This window comes from Hyperolius riggenbachi, chromosome 4 (genome assembly GCF_040937935.1).
Source record: "Hyperolius riggenbachi isolate aHypRig1 chromosome 4, aHypRig1.pri, whole genome shotgun sequence".
In the NCBI taxonomy this organism is placed as follows: Eukaryota; Metazoa; Chordata; class Amphibia; order Anura; family Hyperoliidae; genus Hyperolius; species Hyperolius riggenbachi.
Genome location: NC_090649.1, coordinates 12,528,791 through 12,550,461, shown reverse-complemented (window position 1 = coordinate 12,550,461; position 21,671 = coordinate 12,528,791). Strand labels below are relative to the sequence as shown.

The following is a 21,671-nucleotide window of genomic DNA, read 5'->3' as shown; positions in this document are numbered from 1 at the left end:
GCTGCTGTCTGTCTGTGTTTCCCACTGCCAGGGTACACAGATGATTTACCTTCTGCTGCCACTCTGCCACCAGCTATTACGTCAAACAATAGCTGCTCGCCTACTCCTCCATTCCTCCTCCTGCTGCTGCTGTCTGTCTGTGTTTCCCACTGCCAGGGTACACAGCATTACCTTCTTCTGCTGCCACTCTGCCACCAGCTATTACGTCAAACAATAGCTATATTGGTTGTAAAACCAAAAACCAAAAAACCATTAAAAAAAAAAAAAGGTTTAATTTTTCTGAGGTGCCCGGGTTGAAAACTGTGTTGTCCCAGTTGTGTATTGGACACAATGTGGGCTGCACGACCGCTGTCTGGGACCTCCTGTTGTGTTTATTTACAGCCCTGGTATCACCGCTAGGTACCAGGGCTATTATGTCACGGCGAGCTGCCTGCCTCATTGACTGCCTGCTGCCACACACTCATCCTCCTCCTCCTGCTGCTGAATTTACCTCCTGCTGTCTTTGTGTTTCCACTGCCAGGGAGCACATACAATGGCGCTTCCAACATGCGTGCGCCCACCAGCTATTTGTTACGCTCAAAAATAGCTGCATTTCTTTAAAAAAAAATTGAAAAGAGAAATACGTGAAGATGATGAAGAAGAAGATGAAAAAAAAAGAAGAAGATAAAGAAGAAGAAGATGAAGAAGATGAAGAAGAAGAAGATGAAGAAGAAGATGAAGAAGAAGATGAAGAAGAAGATGAAAAAGAAGATGAAAAAGAAGAAGAAGATGAAGAAGATGAAGAAGAAGAAGATGAAGAAGAAGAAGATGAAGAAGAAGAAGAAGAAGATGAAGAAGATGAAGAAGAAGAAGATGAAGAAGATGAAGAAGAAGAAGATGAAGAAGAAGAAGATGAAGAAGAAGAAGATGAAGAAGAAGAAGAAGAAGAAGATGAAGAAGAAGAAGATGAAGAAGATGAAGATGAAGAAGAAGATGAAGATGAAGATGAAGATGAAGATGAAGAAGAAGATGATGAAGAAGAAGAAGAAGAAGAAGATGATGAAGAAGAAGAAGAAGAAGAAGAAGAAGAAGATATAGAAGATGAAGATCTAGAAGAAGAAGAAAGATAAAGAAGAAGAAGAACAAGTATATACAGTAACACTACTGAACAAAATTTAGGACACAACTTCTCTTTCCACATTTTTTTTAAAGGAACATCCCCACATAATCACTTGCTGTTGTTACTTGGAAAAAAAGATGTTTCTTGCATCATTCACCCTCAAACCAAGTGTTGGAAGCTATTTAAGGCCAATTCGAATAGTCAGCTCGAATAGTGAGCTCGAATACCGACTCGAATAGTGAGCTCGAAGTCCGAGGTCGAATCGAATAGTAAAAATTATTCGACTCGAATATTCGACTGACCTCGAATAATTTACTATTCGAATTCGACCAAACTCGAATTTTAAATAGGGGTATTTGAGCATCACTACCGGTTATGACTGCCGACTGTAGCGATGAGATGCAATTACCGTGGCCACAGATGTACCACTGTGCTGTTGCCTAGCAATGCATTTGTACACCACTTGGATCTCCAAACGATGCACCCTTGCGATCGCATCCTATCACTACACATGTTCAGGCTGGTGATACTGTCGGCTATATGCCTAACTAATGATGACATAAGGCAACATCCCTTCAACATCTTCAAGAAGGTCCTGAAAATGCACCTTTTCACTTTGGCCTACCTCCCCCCCCCCCCTCACTGGTGTTCTAAACCCGCAGATGAACTCTGTTCCCTACCTTTCATGTCCCTACTTCTCCCTCTAGATTGTAAGCCTTCCGCAGGGTCCTCCTTCCTATGTCTCCTACTTGTTCACACACCTCCATCACCGTACACCCATCCTATGGATCTGAATGACTTCTTGAGAGAACTCGACTTGCCTAATCTCCATGCTCCAATCCAGTGACTGACTAAGCATTACCTTGTACTCATACTGTGCTGTGTGATCTCCATGCTCCAATCCAGTGACTGACTAAGCATTACCTTGTACTCATACTGTGCTGTGTGATCTCCATGCTCCCCTCCAGTGACTAAGCATTACCTTGTACTCATACTGTGCTGTGTGATCTCCATGCTCCCCTCCAGTGACTAAGCATTACCTTGTACTCATACTGTGCTGTGTGATCTCCATGCTCCCCTCCAGTGACTAAGCATTACCTTGTACTCATACTGTGCTGTGTGATCTCCATGCTCCCATCCAGTGACTAAGCATTACCTTGTACTCATACTGTGCTGTGTGATCTGGTTTGCATGTATTCCTGTATTGCTGTATTTCACCCCTAAATATTATCTGTAACCATAACTAATGTCCAGTGATGCATAATATATTGGTGCTTTATAAAGATAATACATAAATAAATAATTATATAGGGTATCATTTTGAAGGGGTCAAATTATATATTCTGAGGTGTGATATAACTGTAGCATAGGTTGTGAAAGTTGGGAATGGTGAAAATGAAAAAAAATGTGTATTTTCTGCATTTATACCTATTTCTACTTTGTTTGCACAGCAATTGGTTAATTACAAGACAATCTAATAATTTGTGTTGCAAACCAGCAATGTTATCTATTAGCTTCAGTAAAGTGTGTAACTAAGCATTATATTGGCATTTTACCAGTCCTCTATGCTTTATATTTGTGTTTTGTTTCTCTTTGTTTGTTTGTTTGTTTGTTTGTTTTTTTTGCTGTGATTAATGGTTTAGAGCAAATAAATGTTACATAGTTACATAGTTATTTGCGTTGAAAAAAGACGTACGCCCATCAAGATTATCCAGAAAATTAGGTACAACACTAGCCTGCACCCTCACATATCCCTGTTGATCCAGAGAAAGGCAAAACACCCCACAATTAGCCCTAAAAGGTAAAATAATCCTTCCCGATTCCAGATGGCAGTCAGATAAAATCTCTGGATCAATGCCATCGGGCATTACCTAGTAATTATAGCCATGTATGTATTTCAATGCAAGTAAAACATCTAAGCCTGCCTTAAACTAAGATATAGAATTTGCCATAGCTATTTCCTGTGGCAATACATTGCACATTTTAATCACTCTTACTGTAAAGAACCCTTTCCTAAAAAAATGCCCTCTATTTTCAGATCATGTCCGCTAGTCCTTTGCACAAGACTAGAGACAAAAAGCTCATCTGTCAAGCTTTAATATTGCCCTCTGATGTATCTATACATGTAAATAGAGATGGCCCGAACTGTTGACCGGAGAACTTGTTTGCACAAACTTAGCTGATTCGAGTTTGCGGTGAACCACAAACACTTAGCGAGTTCGACCCGCCCCTAAACCACATCATTGGGCTAAACTTTGACCCTCTACATCACAGTCAGCAGGCACATGGCAGCCAACCAGGCTGCACTCCCTCTAGGACCCCCCCTATATAAGGCAGCAGCATCGGCCATGTTCTCACTCAGTGTGCTGCAGTATTAGTGAGAGAAGGGAGAGACATTGGAGAGATAGGGAAAGCAATAGTTAGGAGGTCTGTTAGCTTGCTCCTTGCTGATATTTGTTGCTTTGCTGAAAAGCACCCCAAAACTGCTCTTTTGAGAGCTAATGTTCTTCAGATGTGTTGCCACTGACACTGCATCTGGCCCTTGCTACTTGCTGTACTGCTGTGCATATCTTTCACTGCTTCTGTGTGACTGCACTTTGTATTATACAATACCACCACCAGTCAGTGCATACCTTTTCCCTGCACCTGTGTGACCGCACAATTGTATTATAGCAGCAGTCACTGCATACCTTTTCCTTGCACCTGTGTGACCGCACAATTGTATTATAGCAGCAGTCACTGCATACCTTTTCCCTGCACCTGTGTGACTGCACAATTGTATTATAGCAGCAGTCACTGCATACTTTTTCCCTGCACCTGTGTGATGGCACAATTGTATTATAGCAGCAGTCACTGCATACCTTTTCCCTGCACCTGTGTGACTGCACAATTGTATTATAGCAGCAGTCACTGCATACCTTTTCCCTGCACCTGTGTGATGGCACAATTGTATTATAGCAGCAGTCACTGCATGCCTTTTCCTTTCACCTGTGTGACTGCACAATTGTATTATAGCAGCAGTCACTGCATACCTTTTCCCTGCACCTGTGTGACTGCACAATTGTATTATAGCAGCAGTCAGTTCATACCTTTTCCCTGCACCTGTGTGACTGCACAATTGTATTATAGCAGCAGTCACTGCATGCCTTTTCCCTTCACCTGTGTGACTGCACATTGTATTATACCACTAGCAGTCGGGTCAAGAAAGTGTTCAGTACCTCACCTTTATCCAAATGAATGAGGCATGGATCCCGGAGGGCTACTGCCTGCCTGAAGACTAAGTCAGTCCCCACACACAGCATCTCTGCCTGCAGGCTGTGTGACTGCCTGCCCCAAGACTAAGTCAGTCCCCACACAGCATCTCTACCTGCAGGCTGCTTGACTGCCTTCTCCGCCACCACCAAGAGGGTCCAAGACTCCAGGTGGATTCCTGAATTTTTATGGCTGCTGCTACTAGCAGTGGCTGCTACCAAACATAATAATAATTTTTTTCTGGTGTGTATACATGCCTGCCTAATTTTTCTGGCTGCACTGCGGCTGCAACAACAAAACAAAAGGCATGTACATGTGTCAATTCCCCTTCATGATCGTTACCTTGCCGCGGTGAAGGGGCTTGCGTATCACAATAAAGCAATGACCTATATGAGTGTGTTGGGGGGCACACCCAAGATAATAAGGTTGTTGCTTCATTGTGGACAGACCAAATTTGATCAGCTGGACAGTCACTGTTGTTCTGTCATTGAGCTACCTCAGCCCGGAGACCATATGGGCTTGAAAACCACCACCGCCTGCACTCTTGCCATGGTGCGCACCAGTCCAGCACGGCCGTCACTACACAAACAGCTGTTTGCAGTGCGTTACACATTGAGTTTGGTCAGTGTGAAGCAGTTCACTACTTACACTAACTGCTGATCCATGTATACACACGCAATATGTTTTCAAGCACTTTAGGCCTTTAATTTAGCAATGCAATGTGATTTCTGCCTTTTAGGGATTATAACCTTGCTGTGTGCTAAATCTGTAATTTTCCCCGGGACTTTTGGCGTGTATCCCACTCCGCCATGCCCCCCACCAGGTGTTACACCCCTTGAAACATCTTTTCTATCACTTTTGTGGCCAGAAACAGTGTAGTTTTTCAAGTTCGCCTTCCCATTGAAGTCTATTGCGGTTCGAAAAGTTCACAGGTTTGCAAACTTTTTCGGATGTTTGAGTTTGAGGTTCACGAACTGAAAATCGGAGGTTCGAGCCATCTCTACATGTCAATTTGATCTCCTCTAAGGCATCTTTTCTCCAGACTAAATTAGCCCAGTTTATCTAACCTTTCCTGATAAGTGAGACCTTCCATCCCTCTGAGCAATTTTGTTGCAATGCCCCTCCTGTAATGTGGTGCCCAGAACTGAATTCCATATTGCAGATGCAGTCTTACTATGTAGCTGAACAGGGACGGTGTTATGTATTTTGATAAATGTTCAAACTGAATACATTTGCATGGAGTATTTTCATAGTTCTACATCAACAGGGAGTTGTTTGCACCTCATTGACCACAACCCCCCCCCCCCAAAAAAAAGGGAGCTCTTACAGAAAAAAAAGGTGCTGCCATAGCTGCCTATTGTAAAATCCACAATTTGTGGCAAAGGAAGGAAATCTGGGTGCGCGACACCCGCTATCGGGCGCCTCCTGGTGCTGAAATTTAGCTTCATTGCTGCAAATCACCATTCTTCTGTTTGCTGTGTGCATTTAGCGGTTAATAGCAAAGCGTACGTGCTAAAAAACATCAAATTTGCAGGGTATGTTAAAGGAAACCAGAGACGAAGGCTAGTTAAAGTTTTTTACAAACCTGGGGCTTCCTCTAGCCCCATCAGCATGGATCGCTCCCACGCCAACGTCCTCAGACTTCTGCAGCTCTGGTACCGAGTCTTGTAACTTAGGCATTCAAGGCCAGTTTGACACATGCACAGTGCGCTCCCTCCCAGGGGCGTAACAATAGGCCCTGCAGCGCCTGCGCCCGCGGGGGGGCCCGCCCCCCCCCTGGGGCCCGCTCGGGGCCGTTTTTTGGGGGCTGGAGGGGTGGCAGCATGAGGGGAAAGCCTTGCCCACAGTCGGCGGGGAGAGGGGAAGTTCCGCCCTCTCCCTCACCTCGGGGCTCTCCCCTCTGCGCTCCCCTCCAGCTAGTCAATGTGTGTGGGCAGCGGGCAGCGGCGGCGGGATACATACCTTCTTCCTTGCGTTCCATCGCCGCCTTCTCGCTCTAGCGGCTGACGTCACTTCCGGAAGCGACGTCAGCCGCTAGAGCGAGAAGGCGGCGATGGAACGCAAGGAAGAAGGTATGTATCCCGCTGCTGCCCGCTGCCCGCTGCCCACACACATTGACTAGCTGGAGGGGGATTTTCAGGTGCCTGCTGCCCACATTACGATTTTCAGGTGCCTGCTGCCCACATTGTGATTTTCAGGTGCCTGCTGCCCACATTACGATTTTCTGGTGTGTGCTGCCCACATTTCGATTTTCAGGTGCCTGCTGCCCACATTACGATTTTCAGGTGTCTGCTGCCCACATTACGATTTTCAGGTGTCTGCTGCCCACATTACGATTTTCAGGTGCCTGCTGCCCACATTACGATTTTCAGGTGTCTGCTGCCCACATTACGATTTTCAGGTGTCTGCTGCCCACATTACGATTTTCAGGTGTCTGCTGCCCACATTACGATTTTCAGGTGTCTGCTGCCCACATTGTGATTTTCTGGTGTCTGCTGCCCACATTACGATTTTCTGGTGTCTGCTGCCCACATTACGATTTTCTGGTGTCTGCTGCCCACATTACGATTTTCAGGTGTCTGCTGCCCACATTGCGATTTTCAGGTGTCTGCTGCCCACATTGCGATTTTCTGGTGTCTGCTGCCCACATTACGATTTTCTGGTGTATGCTGCCCACATTAGGATTTTCTGGTGACTGCTGCCCACATTGCGATTTTCTGGTGACTGCTGCCCACATTAGGATTTTCTGGTGACTGATGCCCACATTGCGATTTTCTGGTGTCTGCTGCCCACATTACGATTTTCTGGTGTATGCTGCCCACATTAGGATTTTCTGGTGACTGCTGCCCACATTGCGATTTTCTGGTGACTGCTGCCCACATTAGGATTTTCTGGTGACTGATGCCCACATTGCGATTTTCTGGTGACTGTTGCCCACATGGCGATTTTCTGGTGACTGCTGCCCACATTGCGATTTTCTGGTGAACTCTGCCCACATTACGATTTTCTGTCCCACATTACGATATTCTGGTGAACGCTGCCCACATTACGATTGTCTGGTGTATGCTGTCCACGTTACAATTTTCTGGTGACTGGTGCCCACATTACGATTTTCTGGTGAACTCTGCCCACATTATGATTTTCTAAAGGCCCACATTACGATTTTCTGGTGAACTCTGCCCACATTACAATTTTCTGGCCCACATTACGATTGTCTGGTAAAATGCTGCCCACTTTACAATTAATTTACAGTGAAACGCTGCCCCATTACGATTATTTGGCACCTATGGGGGGGCCCATCCAAATATTCGCAGGGGGGCCCAGTGATTTCTAGTTACGCCCCTGCTCCCTCCGTCTCTCTCTCCAGTGGAAAATAGTACTGCGCCTGCATTAAATTCGTGTTTGCAAATGCAAAATTTGATGTTCGCTACATCACTAGTGGTAAGTACAAAAGCATAAGTTACACCATAGATCTACTTAGAAAACACTGGCTGCCTAAATCTAAAGGACATAGAAAGTTTCCACTACCAGGTACCCAAAGCAATACACGGAAGTCCAAACTTCTTTTTTTTTTTTCTTTTTTTTTGCAAATGGTAATTTTTTCATTGAACCTTTAGTGAGGGTTTATATTTAGCCCTGCGATTTTTAGCTGCATTTTTCCATACATGTTTTTCCAGACAATGGCCTTGATTCACAAAAGAGTGCTAACTGTTAGCACGGGCGTTTTTGCGCAAATTTTCGCATTGCATGCGTTCACGAATTTTACCGCAGAATCGATATCGTTTTCGTGCGAAAATACCACAAAAACGTTATCGTTTAGCGCGAAAATTCGCGATCACGTGCAATGCAAAAATTCGTGTGAAAACGGCCGTGTTAACAGTTAGCACTCTTTTGTGAATCAAGCCCAATATTTGCATTAATTTGCATTTTTTGCACACATTTTTTTTTTCCCACAGATAATGAAGGTCAATGGGAAGTTGCCTGCAATGTGTAAATTCATTTAGCAAGAGCTAATTTTTTCATGCATGTGAACACGGGAATGCAAAAACATGGACATTAGCAGAAGTGCAGTTGTTTTATTGACTTTCATTAGATGCTCGGCAAATGCATTTTTCCACATTGGAAAAAACACACGATTTTTAATAACTGTGAGCTCCGACCTTAATCATTAGTTTGCTTTTGAAACACTAATTTTTATGGTGTAGTAAATACAAAAAATAAGGGGAAAAAGTCTGTGTATTTTCAGTGAAAGTGTCCCGATATACCTCCATAAAATATGGACCCCACTGGATGTCGCTGTTATTCACACACAGGCCATAATCATCTCCCTTCTGCATATAACGGCCCACTACACGCAAGCGTCTTGTCAAGTTCGGCCACAACACAAAGTTTAAAATGTCAAATTGAATGGAGCGTTTGTCTTCTTTAAAATATACTTCCTCTCCACCGTGCGTCCGAAAGTGAATATTTTTCAGATAGAAGTTCAACTAGTAGAAAGAAAGAAAAATGAAAGGAATAACAACAACAACCACAACATTAATAATAATAATAATTTGGGATTATGTATCAAAACATTAATAAAAACAAAATGCTATTTTTGACAGTGAAGCCAGTTGGTCCTTGTCGGCATAGATCACCTAACTCAGCCGTCTCATCGGCGTGCTCTATAGTACTTGCTGCTTCCTGTTTTTCTGCTGTTCCATACGGGAGTGGCTGGGGCAGAGGCGAGAGAGGCTCCAGCCTCAGGGCATAGTGTAGGAGGGGGCACAGGGCGGGGCCAAGGCAGAGGCAGGAGAGGCTCCAGCCTCAGGGTACAGTGTAGGAGGGGGCGCACAACTCACTCAGCTATCATTCTCCTATTGTGTTTGAAGCATAGAGTAATAAGAAAAGGGGATACCCGGCAATGACTGCAAGCCAGATAACTAGAGATTAAGGTGTTGGGGAGGTTGGGGGCCCTGGGGTGCCTCTTAGTCTAACAGCAATCAGTGTGTGGCGGCTGGGGTGGGAGGGATGGAGGGGCGCACTTTGGTGTCTCAGCCTTGGGTGCTGGAGGACCTTGTCCCGGCTCTGGGCTGGGACATGTGCCCTTTGGAGGTTCTGCTCCTGCACTTCTGATAATACATTTAGTGGGTGGTGGTGGTGTTGGCCTTCCAAGTCTTGTCATTGGAGATGTTTGTGCCCAGGAGGTGGACACAGGGAATTCTTACATGCAAATTGAAAGTGGGGTGGAGGCGTGTTTCTTAAAGTCAACAATCATCTTACAATCATCTTGACATTTTTTGTGGTGTTGTGGACCAGCCCATTCTCCCTACACCAGTGGCAAATTCTGTTAACCTGCCTGTTCATCATTTTTGGTGATGAGGCCACCTGGTTTTGTTGTCAGCAAATATTATGTCACAGTCATCAATTTACCTATCCTCATCCCCGGCATGTACTGGCTCGGCAACACTTTGACTACCCTTCCCCCTCACATAGTGACCAGCCATCTATTGGCATGTATGAGCTGGTTATCTGTGCACCCCCCCCCCCATGCAGAATAGTACAGGGAGCCCTGTGATATTTTCCTGATCTTTACACTGCATCAGATATCCTCTTCCTTCCAGGAGCTACGCTGTATGCTGACATCATCCATCAACCCGATCACATGCCACATCATTCAATTCTCAAGAGGTAGCGCTCATAGTTGCATGTACTATCCACTTAAATCCAGTCCATAAAACAACATGTAGTATATTATATCCTAAAAAAATGCCAAATTGCACTCTCCGCATAGACAGTTCAGCCACAGCCAGTGTGAACCAGTCCTCTCAATTCCACTAGCACCACTATTCCAACAAACAGCAATCCTTCCTTTTCCATAGGTAGTTCAATGGCCACTTCCCTCCTATATGAACAGGCCACCACCACACCCTTTTGTGGTTCACTCCCCGCAATTTCTGACCCAGTCTAGTTGTCTGAAGCTCCTTGGGACAGTTCCCGGGTCGTCTCTCACCCCTCAGGCAGTCTTTAGGTCCCTCTTCTTATTCTAATACTTGTCACTGGTCCACTTATGATGATCAACCTCAATAAAAATAGCGCACAAGGGGCTTAGTTCACTAAACCGCGATAACTCATATCACGGCCATTTTCACACGCATTTTCGCATTTGCACGCGATCACACATTTTAACGTGCAATCGGCCGTTTTTGCTGCAAAATTCACGGTTGCGCGCAAAAATACGCATGAAAATGGCCGAGATATAGGTTATCACAGTTTAGTGAATCAAGCCTATAGTGTAATACTGCTAAAAAGTTTTATTACAATAAAATAGTTTTGCACTCACATGTCCCAAATCGTATATAAGGTGTAGCTTTTTACAGAACGGGCTCTCTACCATATGTAGGCCGGCTAACAGGTTTCTGTATCCAAGGCAAGCTCAATCACATCACCTCTACCGTGCGAGCGGTCGATGCGTGTGCTCCCATATAGTGTTGTCGCCGCTGCCAGGGTCCCATCCGCTGACACGCTAAACTCACTTCCGCATCAAGCCCTGCCTCAGAGACATGACTATGTACTAGTGCTAAGGAAGATGTTAGGCCCGGTTCACATCTGCGTTTTGAGCCAAAAGGATCCGGTGAGCGGATCCGGTCTCTGCTACCCCGGATCCGGATGGCTCGTCCGTGGCCCCATTCACATTAGTGAAAACGGATCTGATCAACTGATCTGATCCGTTTTCACTCGGCAATACATACCTAATCTTCATAGGCAGCCGGCGGTAGAGGCTTCCTCTTCTTCCGCTGTGACTACACAGCGCGTCATGTGACTAGTCACATGACGCGCTATGTAGTCACATGACGTGGAAGGAGACGGAAGCCTCTACTGCCAGCTACTATTGAGAATAAGGTATGTATAAACCCTCCCTCACCCACCTGCCCAGCTGCTGCACCCTCCCGTCGCTCAGTTTCGCGTCGGAACATGCCCCCATCCTTCGTGGAATGCTCTGTTTCTTTACTAGTGTGAAGAAACGTTCCGTTTCCCATTGCCCCCAATGCTGCTGCATTTTTGTCCGGATCCGTTCCGCTAAGCAAAACGGTCCAGAAAATTAGGGCCTGCAGCAATTTTTAGGTCTGGGGACCGGAACGTACGGAACGTATCCATACCAACGGAAGCATGTGAATGGATCCATAGGTTAACATTGGATCCATTCACATCCATTCCGTTTATACAGTATATGTTCCGGTTACGTTCCGGAAAATAACGCTAATGTGAACAGGGCCTTAGTGCTATATAAATAAATTAATTAATTAATAATAATAATAATAATAATAATCATCATCATCATCATCTTGCAGGGAAGGGTAGCCTGTAAGCTGCTTTATTGGTAGATTTAGTATTGATGCATGTTACCTTCCATGGTTGCCAGATGAGCGATGACTTAGCTCTGGGGCCATCCTTCACCTTGTGGGGGTACATCTCATGCAGGGCATGAGCCAGAGAATAGACTGCAGCGTACACCTGGAACGTCACTCGGAAATTCTCAGTATCCAGATATATTTGCTCCAATGTGCTGAGGTTTAGTACCTTATTGGTAATATCTGCATGTGTAAATCTTGACTTCCAGATAGATCTCAGCATGCGGAGTTTGGGATACTTCTCGGGGTTGGCAGTCAGCAGGAAATCCTTCAAGCCTGGAATGTCCACTTTGTGCAAATTTATGAATAAAGATCCATTTAGCATAACTGGCAGAACATAACTGGACTTTGCACTGAACTCATAAGGAAAGTTGAAAGCAAAAATAAAAATGTTCCTAATTTTTTCCTCAAACTTCATTCTTTCTATTAAACGATTTAAATTTAGATTGCCATTGATGATGATGACGTTACAGCTTGAGCCTATCAGCCTCTGCCAGAGCTTGAGCGTCCCTGATATTCCATAGTCTGACTCAATATTTTTGATTATATATTTGAACTCTACGCAGATCCCGTTCTGTGATAAGGCCTCCTGGAGCTCCAGGCTGGAACCCTGGCTGCTTTCATCCTCTGAAGACACAATACCCACCCAGGTCCAGCCAAAATGCTTCAGTAACTGTACAACAGCTCTGCTCTGGCTGTCACTACTTGGAAACGTATGATGTAATGATGGGAACTTGATTTTGTCACTAAAGCCTGGAGATTTGTAGCCATAAGTGATCTGTAAAAGTCACGGAGATTAAACAGAACATAATTTAATTTCCTATGTGCTCCAGGGAGAAGTAAGACAATTTCCACAAATGACTTTTAGCCAATGAGGTTTTCTCCCTCAATGATTATATTATCATTAGTTTCTACAGTAGCACAGTCTTCTGTTTGGAATGAAAACCACCATAATTGTTGTTGTTAGAAGTCTTATAAATTCATGAATGCAATTATTTTACTTTAATTTTTTACAATATTACTTTATAAATTATTTAGTCAATGTTTGCCTATTGCAAAATCGTTCCTTTACCTATCACATTGGTGCGTGACGAGATTACAAATACAGATAATACCATGCAGAATGAGGTCTAGACCAGTCTGTACTTCTGCACAAGTATAAAGTCGAGGTACAAAATCGTAAAGCGTAATCGTAGTCGGTAAACAGCAGGGTCAGTAACGAGTATCAGACGACCGTCAGTTTGCAGGGATATCCCAAAAGCGTAATCGTAAGTCAGGCCGAGTCAATAACAGGAGTCAGGTGGCTATCGTACAAAAGGATGAGACAAGAGCTTGGTCAGAAAACAGGCAGAAGTCGGTACACAGATAAATATACAATAGATATGATTTCCTAGCAAATTACAATTTACAGCTATCAATGAAACTAATAACGACTGACTAACTGGAGTACATATATATGGTGAGTACCACCATATATGATGTAGCTCAAGAAGCTAACTGGGACCAAGAACCAGTGAACTGATTAGTATCAAGGCCAATGAGCAACTGAAGCTCCTGGCCTTATGTACAAGCTCCACGATCCGTAGCCACTCCTATTTGGTGAGGTCACTCATGACCTCACCTACTGAAACCTCCCCCTGAGCCTATAAGGCTCGGTAGCGCTAGCGCATGCGTGATGCGACCCTTGGGTCGCACGCGAGGCGGAAGACACCGGCGGAGGGAAGCCGGGGATGCCGTCAGAGGATGTCCACGCGACAGTCCCGCCGCTTGTCCGGACCACGCCAGACCCGCCGCGGGACCTGCCGCTGGAAGGTGAGTTTGTTACACTGCCTGATTTACATTCCTAAATTTGTCACAGAGAGCAATGTCTTTAGTGCTGGTTGTTTATTGTGTGTTCCCAAGTCAAGAGAAACTACACTTGCTCTCCCAGAATTTTTGGGTAAGAGAAGGCTTCATGACATCATAACAAAGCCAGGACAAGGTCCTCCAGCACCCAAGGCTGAGACATCAAGGTGTCCCCTTCCATCTCTCCCACCCCAGCCGTCACACACTGATTGCTATTAGAGTAAGAGGTGCCCCAGGGCACCAAACCACTCCCCCGCCCCGACACCTTTATCTCTAGTTATCTGGCTTGCAATCACTGCCATGTATCCCCTTTTCTTATTTCTCTCTGCTTCAAACACAATAGGGGAATGATAGCTGAGTGAGTTGTGCTCCCCCTCCTACACTGCGCCCTGAGGCTGTAGCCTCTCTCGCCTCTGCCTCAGCCTGGCCCTGTGTGTGCCCCTCCTCCACTGTGCCCTGAGGCTGTGGCCTCTCTTGCCTCTGCCTCGGCCCGGCCTTGTGTGTGCCCCTCCTACACTTCTCCCTGAGGCTGGAGCCTCTCTTGCCTCTGCCTCGGCCCGGCCTTGTGTGTGCCCCTCCTACACTGCGCCCTGAGGCTGGAGCCTCTATCACCTCTGCCTTGGCCTGCCCTCTTCTACACTGCGCCATGAGGCTGCAGCCTCTCTTGCCTCTGCTTTGGACCGCCCCTGCATCATAGTGTAGGCTAAACATCACTGAGTGGGCGGGGGCTACATACTATAGTGCCACATCAGTGCCATCTGGTTATAAGGTGCCATTTTGTACTAATGACTTAATAACTGGCACTATTTTGAGAGTGGTAGCCATTTTGAAGAGCTTTTCACGTCACTTTCTATACTCCATTATGGATGAATCTGTTCATTCAGGTCTGCAGCGTCGTACAGAGAATATAGTCTGACAGTGTTACCTGGCATTTGATGCATTCCATGTGGCAATGTATTGTACATTTTCATGTTTCTTTTTTTGTTGTTGTTGAGGGCATTTACTTTTTTTAGTCTGGCTTCTAGGAAAGAGTTATTAAAACCTTAACTAAGCCCCATCCTAAAAGACTGAAGCAGGGGCGTAACTAGAAATCCCCAGGCCTCCCTGCAAAAAAAAAAAAAAAATTAAAAAAAAAATCACTGCCTGCTCCCCCCCCCCCCCCCCCGGCCTGCTCAGGGGCATTTTGGAGGACAGGAGGGGTTGCAACATGAGAGGAAAGCGTGGATGCACATCAGTGGGGAGAGAGGGGTCAGCCCCCCCACTCCCTCACCTCAGGCTCTCCTCTCAGCGCTCCCCTCCATCCACCATGGAGATCCATCTGTGAGTGCTTCACGCTACTTCCTGTTTAAACAGGAGGTAGCGTCAGACACTTAGAGGAAGCTTCAGCGGTGGAACACAGGGGGGTATGTGATCCTGCCGCCGCCTGCTGTCAACCACTGATAATTGCAGGAGGGGAGTGCTGAGAGGAGAGCCTGAGGTGAGGGAGGTGGGGGGCTGTCCACGCTTTCCTCTCATGTTGTGACCCCTCCTGCCCTCCAAAACAGCCCTGAGTGGGCTCCAGGGGGGGCAGGCCTCCCACACGGGAGCAGGGGCTGCATCCCCTATTGTTATGCCCCTGGGTCAAAGTGCACCATTTAGTCTGAAGCATTACTTTTGACCTGGGAAGACCCTATCAGCAGCTACGCTACTGCTGGTATAATTTTCATAGTCAATTTATCATCAGGTAAAAAAATGAAGGGTCTCATTGCTGGAGTAGCAGTTCCTGTCCATGCCCTTAAAAAAAAGATTTGGTACTTAGAACTCCTTCCTTTATAATCATTTTCATAACCCAAAATTGTATTGCGTTTCACATCAAGATGAATTGATAGTTTTCTCCAGATAATTATATTTTGCAAATGTGCTTCCCAAAACTATTTTCCACCTACTCATATATTAATTATCAAGGCTCTATGTAATAATAATAATAATAATAATAATAATAATAATAATAATAATAATAATAATAATAATAATAATAATAATAATAATAATAATTGTGTGCAAAAAATAAACATAAATATTTCACAATAAATGAGTGGTCATGAAAAATCCTTCCTTTTCTAAATAATTATTTGCCACCAAGATGTTTCCTCTCATGGGATATTTCTATATATTGATGTTTTATACTGTATTTTTTGGACCATAAGATTCACCCTCCTAAAAGTGGGGGGAAAAGTGCCTGTGTCTTATGGTCCTAATGTGTGCCTCTGTCCCTTGTATGTACCTGTGTACTGCTACCCTGTCATTAATCATATGTCCTCTGCCCCATCTCTTGTGTTTCCTCTGTCCCCCTGTGTCTTCTTAGTACCCCCCCCCCCCCTGCATCACCTGTCCCACGTCCTCCTTCTTGTCATTTATGCCCCTTCTCCTTCCCCCTCCCGTGTCCCTTGTTGCCTAGTCCAGGTGTCAGGTGAGATACTTACCAATTGGCTGAAGATGTAGAGGAGTCCCTGAGCCTCGGATTCACACATTTGTCTCCAGCTCCATGGGACTTACTTCACCCTGAGCCAGCGCTGGGAAGCCAATCAGGCAGGGGGAGCGGTGAAGTTCCCATCCAATCACCGCCACCTGCTATTCTGTCAGGACTCTGTGGCTCCAGAATTGGGACCAAGGCTTCGTCATTGTACCAAGTGATTGGCTCAATGATGGAGCCTTGGTTCCCATCTCCTGGGACATCGGGTCCTGTCAGAATAGCAGGCGGCGGTGATCGAATGGGTGCATCGCCACTCCCCTACCTGATTGGCTTCCCAGTGCTGGTTCAAGGTGAAGCAAGTCCCGTGGAACTGGAGGTGAATGTGGGAATCTGTGGCTTGTTGTGGGACCCCTCCACATCTTCAGCCAATTGGTAAGTATCTCACCTGACACCTGGACAGGAAGGGTGGAGGGCAAAGGAGGCGGGGTATAACTGACAGGAAGGAGGACAAGCGACGGGCGTCATAGGGGGGCACTGAGGAGACCTGGGGGGACTAAGAAGACAGGGAGCACTGAGAAGACACAGGGGAGGGACTGAAAAGACACAAGGGACAGAGAAAGCACATAGGGACAGAGGAAAAAACAAGGAGACATAGGGCAAAAGAGGACACAGTGAAACAGAGGAGACACAGGAGGGACAGAGAAGGATACAAGGGGGAAATAATTGAGGGGGTGGAGGGAAGAAGATCTACAAAATGCTTCTGCACCATGGACACATCAGGTTTAGTATTTTCTTCCTTAGATTTTCTCCTCTGAACCTAGGTGCGTCTTATGGTCTGGAGCATCTTATGGTCTGAAAAATACAGTATATGGTCATCAATTCCCTATTTTTTCAATTAAAAAAAATCCACGTATTTCTCAATTCTAAAACTGAGGAAGCATATATTTTTCAAAATCGGTCTTTCTGTTGGGTTATTCCAAGACTTGCGACTTATTGTGAACTAATACTGTACATAGTTGGACTCTTAGTTGCCGTGCACAGTAAATATTTAAAATTCATAGTTTATAGAAAACCTTCCCATAAATACTTCCCAAAATATGCCTAAAGAGGAACTATAGTGAATAAAATTGCATATTTTTGTACAATATTGATGTCAGTGTTTGCCCATTGTACAGGCTTTCCTCGTCCTAATTTACACTCTGAAATGTATCTCAGTGGTGACATCTTTAGTTCTGCCAGGTGACCTTTCTGCATGGAACTGTCAGTAATGAACATTCCGCAAAGGGAGATACTACTGTATATGCTTGGCCGATGGAAACAACTGTCCTTTCCCACAATGCAATGAGGTTCACAGACAGGAACGTTGTCATGGTCCTGACATCATACTGTGGGAGGGGTTTCACCACATTATCAGCCAATCAAATGTCGCTGATGATCTTTTTATTTGATTGACTTGATTTGTGTTAGGGGGCCATATGTGTGGATTACACGTCTGGCCTGGCGTGCTTTTGGGGCACGACATATATGTGTGTGTACAAGTGATGCAATGGGATAAGATCTCAGCTCTTACATTGCACGTATGTGGTACATATAAAGTGTACAATAGTATCAGGTTGAAGGAAGAAGTTATGGTTGCTTCCCTGTGTGAGTGATCTTAGCTCTGTGGTGGGAGGGAATACAATCAGTTGTGTAGGATGTCGTTGTGTCTGTATGGTGAGCTGTGCAGGACACGGCTATGGGGGACTGAGCCCAACTAAGTACTGTAATGCATTTATGTGGAAGGAGGATGGGAATGGTACTGTGGATTTGGTGTGATGTTAAGGGGTTTGCTGCTGCTATATAGATGGTACCTCATCGTGTGGAGGGGTTTGAACTAGATTTATTAACTGCATCTTTACTTTGCCTTATAAGGGTGATTTGAAGTGGATTTGTTGATTGCTAGAGATGTAGCGAACGGTTAGCCGGCGAACTTTGGGGGTTCGCGTTCACCTGCACCAGGCAAACTTTTGCGGAAGTTCGATTCGTCCCATAATGCACTATGAGGGTCAACTTTGACCCTCTGCATCACAGTTAGCAGGCACATTGTAGCCATTCAGGCTACACTAAGCCCTGGAGCCCCACCCCCCCTTATATAGGGCAGGGTCCGGCGGCCATTAGCCTCACTCGTGTGCCTGCTAGAGAGAGGAAAGGGACAGCTGCTGCAGACTTGTTCTTCTAGGGACAGATTAGTTAGGCTCTTGGCTGCTTTGCTTGCTCCTGACTGATTATTATTGCTTTTAAAGCACCCAGCAACAGCTCTTTTCAGAGCTCATTCTGTACATATTTTTTTTTCTGTGTGTCAAACTGACACTTTTGTTGCATGCACAGCCTTGCTAATTGATAGTGTGTGTGTGCCACTGCCAGCAGCCCAGCACATTCAGTGACTACCTGTGTGTGTGACAGGGAGATGCACATTGTACTACCCAGTACTGCATATACCCCAGTACCTGTTGTGTTTACTTAACCCACCTCATCACTGCATATACCTAGCGTTGTGTTGAGTGAACCCAGCTCACTGCATCTAACTACCTGTTGTGTTGAGTGAGAACCCACCTCACTGCATCTTAAGTACCTTTACTGTTCAGTGAACCCAGCTCACTGCATCTAACTACCTGTTGCGTTGAGTGAACCCAGCTCACTGCATCTAACTACCTGTTGTGTTGAGTGAGAACCCACCTCACTGCATCTTAAGTACCTTGACTGTTCAGTGAACCCAGCTCACTGCATCTAACTACCCAGTACCTGTTGTGTTTACTTAACCCACCTAACCACTGCATATACCTAGCGTTGTGTGAGTGAACCCAGCTCACTGCATCTAACTACCTGTTGGGTTAAGTGAGAACCCACCTGGCCACCTCACTGCATCTAACTACCTGTTGTGTTGAGTGAGAACCCACCTCACTGCATCTTAAGTACCTTTACTGTTCAGTGAACCCAGCTCACTTCATCTAACTACCTGTTGTGTTGATTGAGAACCCACCTGGCCACCTCACTGCATCTAACTACCTGTTGTGTTGAGTGAGAACTCACCTCACTGCATCTTAAGTACTTTTACTGTTCAGTGAACCCAGCTCACTGCATCTAACTACCTGTTGTGTTCAGTGAACCCAGCTCACTGCATCTAACTACCTGTTGTGTTGAGTGAGAACCCACCTCACTGCATCTTAAGTACTTTTACTGTTCAGTGAACCCAGCTCACTGCATCTAACTACCTGTTGTGTTCAGTGAACCCAGCTCACTGCATCTAACTACCTGTTTTGTTGAGTGAGAACCCACCTCACTGCATATTAAGTACCTTTACTGTTCAGTGAACCCAGCTCACTGCATCTAACTACCTGTTGTGTTGAGTGAGAACCCACCTGGCCACCTCACTGCATCTAACTACCTGTTGTGTTGAGTGAGAACCCACCTCACTGCATATAGCTAGCATCCCCCCCGAGATGGACAACATGGACAAACCAGGTAGAGGAAGAGGTAGAGGCAGACCCAGAGGAAGGCCACCAGGCACCGGCAGGTCTGTACGAGGTGGTGTTGCTGTGATTTCGTGCGGACCTGCCCCAAAATACAGTGCTCAGAAGAAGGCACGTGCCATCACTTCCCAAAATCGTGAGGAGGTGCTTGAGTATTTAACACAGAACACCTCATCTCCCGCAGCCACCAGCGCTACACCAAGCACCACATCCGCTGCATTTGACACTTCGCAGGAGTTATTTGGTGGTGGTGGTGAAATCACTGATTCCCAGCCACTACTGCAACAACAACAAGAAGGCGCAGGTACACCACCTCATACGTCTGAGTTAGGTGGCGATAGTATGGACGTAACGTGTGTGGATGGGGATGATGGTGGACCACCTGAAGTTGGTGCACTTGAGGAGGTGTCTGAGGAAAGCGCAGCTGGCCAGGAGGATTATGATGACAATTATACGGATACCACATATGTTCCCGGTAGAGGAAATGACCAGGGGGACAGTTCAGAGGAGGAGTCAGAGAGGAGTAGGAGGAGACGACTCCATGATAGAAGCAGAGGGAGCTCGTCCTCAGAAACAGCTGGAGGCAGTGTCCGGCGCCATGTATCACCAGATACGGCCAGCCAGCCAATATGCCCTTCAACGTCAGCTGCTGATGCCACCGTAGCGCCATCACCCCAGGGGGGTTCAGCGGTTTGGAAATTTTTTCACGTGTGTGTCTCAGTTCGGAGCAAAGCCATCTGTTGTCTCTGCCAGCAAAAATTGAGCCGTGGAAAGGCCAACTCTCACGTAGGGACAAGTGCCTTACGAAGGCACCTGGAGAGAAGGCACAAACAGCTATGGCAAGAACACCTGAGGAAAAGCAGCACTCCTCAAAAGACAAGCCACCCTCATTCTCCTCTTGCTACTACAGGTGCATCGTCTTCATCCACTTTCTCCCTTGCACCTTCACAGCCACCCTCCTCCACACCGCCTCTTCCCTTCAGCGGTTCCTTCTCCTCTGCCCACAGCAGTACCCAGCTGTCCGTGAAGGAAGTATTTGAGCGGAAGAAGCAAATGTCTGCCAGTCACCCACTTGCCCGGCGTCTGACAGCTGGCGTGGCGGAACTATTAGCTCGCCAGCTATTACTATACAAGCTGGTGGAGTCGGAGGCTTTCCATAAGTTTGTGGCCATTGGTACACCGCAGTGGGAGATACCAGGCCGCAATTATTTTTCACAAAAGGCCAAACCCAAACTGTACCGTGCAGTTGAGAGGCAAGTGGTGTCATCTCTGGCACACAGCATTGGGTCAAGGGTCCACCTGACCACGGATGCCTGGTCTGCCAAGCACGGGCAGGGCCACTGCATTACATACACAGCCCATTGGGTCAACCTGGTGACCGATGGCAGCAAGCAGGGAGTACGTGGCTGCGCAGCGGACCGACTTGTCACACCTCCACGGCTTGCAGGCAGGCCTCCAGCCACCTCCTCTCCACCTGCTACCACCGCTTCGCTGTCGTCATCCTCCTCCTCCTCCTTGGCTGGTGCCACGATCTCCTCTCCAGCTACACAGCCCCAGCACCCCAGGGCCTATGCTGCATGCCAGGTACAACGGTGTCACGCAGTGTTAGACATGTCTTGCCTGAAAGCGGAGAGTCACACTGGAGCAGCTCTCCTAGCTGCTCTTAACAAACAGGTGGAGCAATGGCTGACCCCGCACAAGCTTGAGATCGGCAACGTGGTGTGTGACAACGGCAGCAATCTCATTGCTGGGTTGAATTTGGGAAAGCTGACACACATACCCTGCATGGCACATGTGCTGAATCTGGTCGTGCAAAGATTTGTGTCCAAGTACCCAGGCTTAGAGGACGTCCTGAAGCAGGCCAGGAAGTTGTGTGGGCATTTCAGGCGCTCTTACAAGGCCATGGAACGCTTTGCGGACATTCAGCGTAGAAACAACTTGCCGGTGAGACCCTGATTTGCGATAGCCCGACTCGCTGGAATTCCACTCTGCTGATGTTCTCTCGTCTGCTAGACATGGAGAAAGCCGTCACCCAGTACCTGTATAATTACAGTACAAGGACACAATCTGGGAGGATGGGGATGTTGTGGCCCAACAACTGGACACTGATGCGAAATGCATGC

General features: G+C 46.3%; 1 protein-coding gene across 1 annotated transcript in view; it reads right to left on the bottom strand.

Moving 5' to 3' along the window:
* Nucleotides 1-16,097, bottom strand: part of LOC137571092 (vomeronasal type-2 receptor 26-like) — a 39,254-nt gene extending 23,157 nt beyond the window's left edge. The window contains exons 1-2 of the mRNA XM_068279773.1: nucleotides 16,050-16,097; nucleotides 11,738-12,520 (exon numbers count right to left, since the gene is read on the bottom strand). Of these exons, the coding sequence (XP_068135874.1) occupies nucleotides 11,738-12,520; nucleotides 16,050-16,097 (831 nt within the window). The remainder of the gene's footprint in view (nucleotides 1-11,737; nucleotides 12,521-16,049) is intronic.
* Between the last annotated feature and the right edge of the window lie 5,574 nt (nucleotides 16,098-21,671).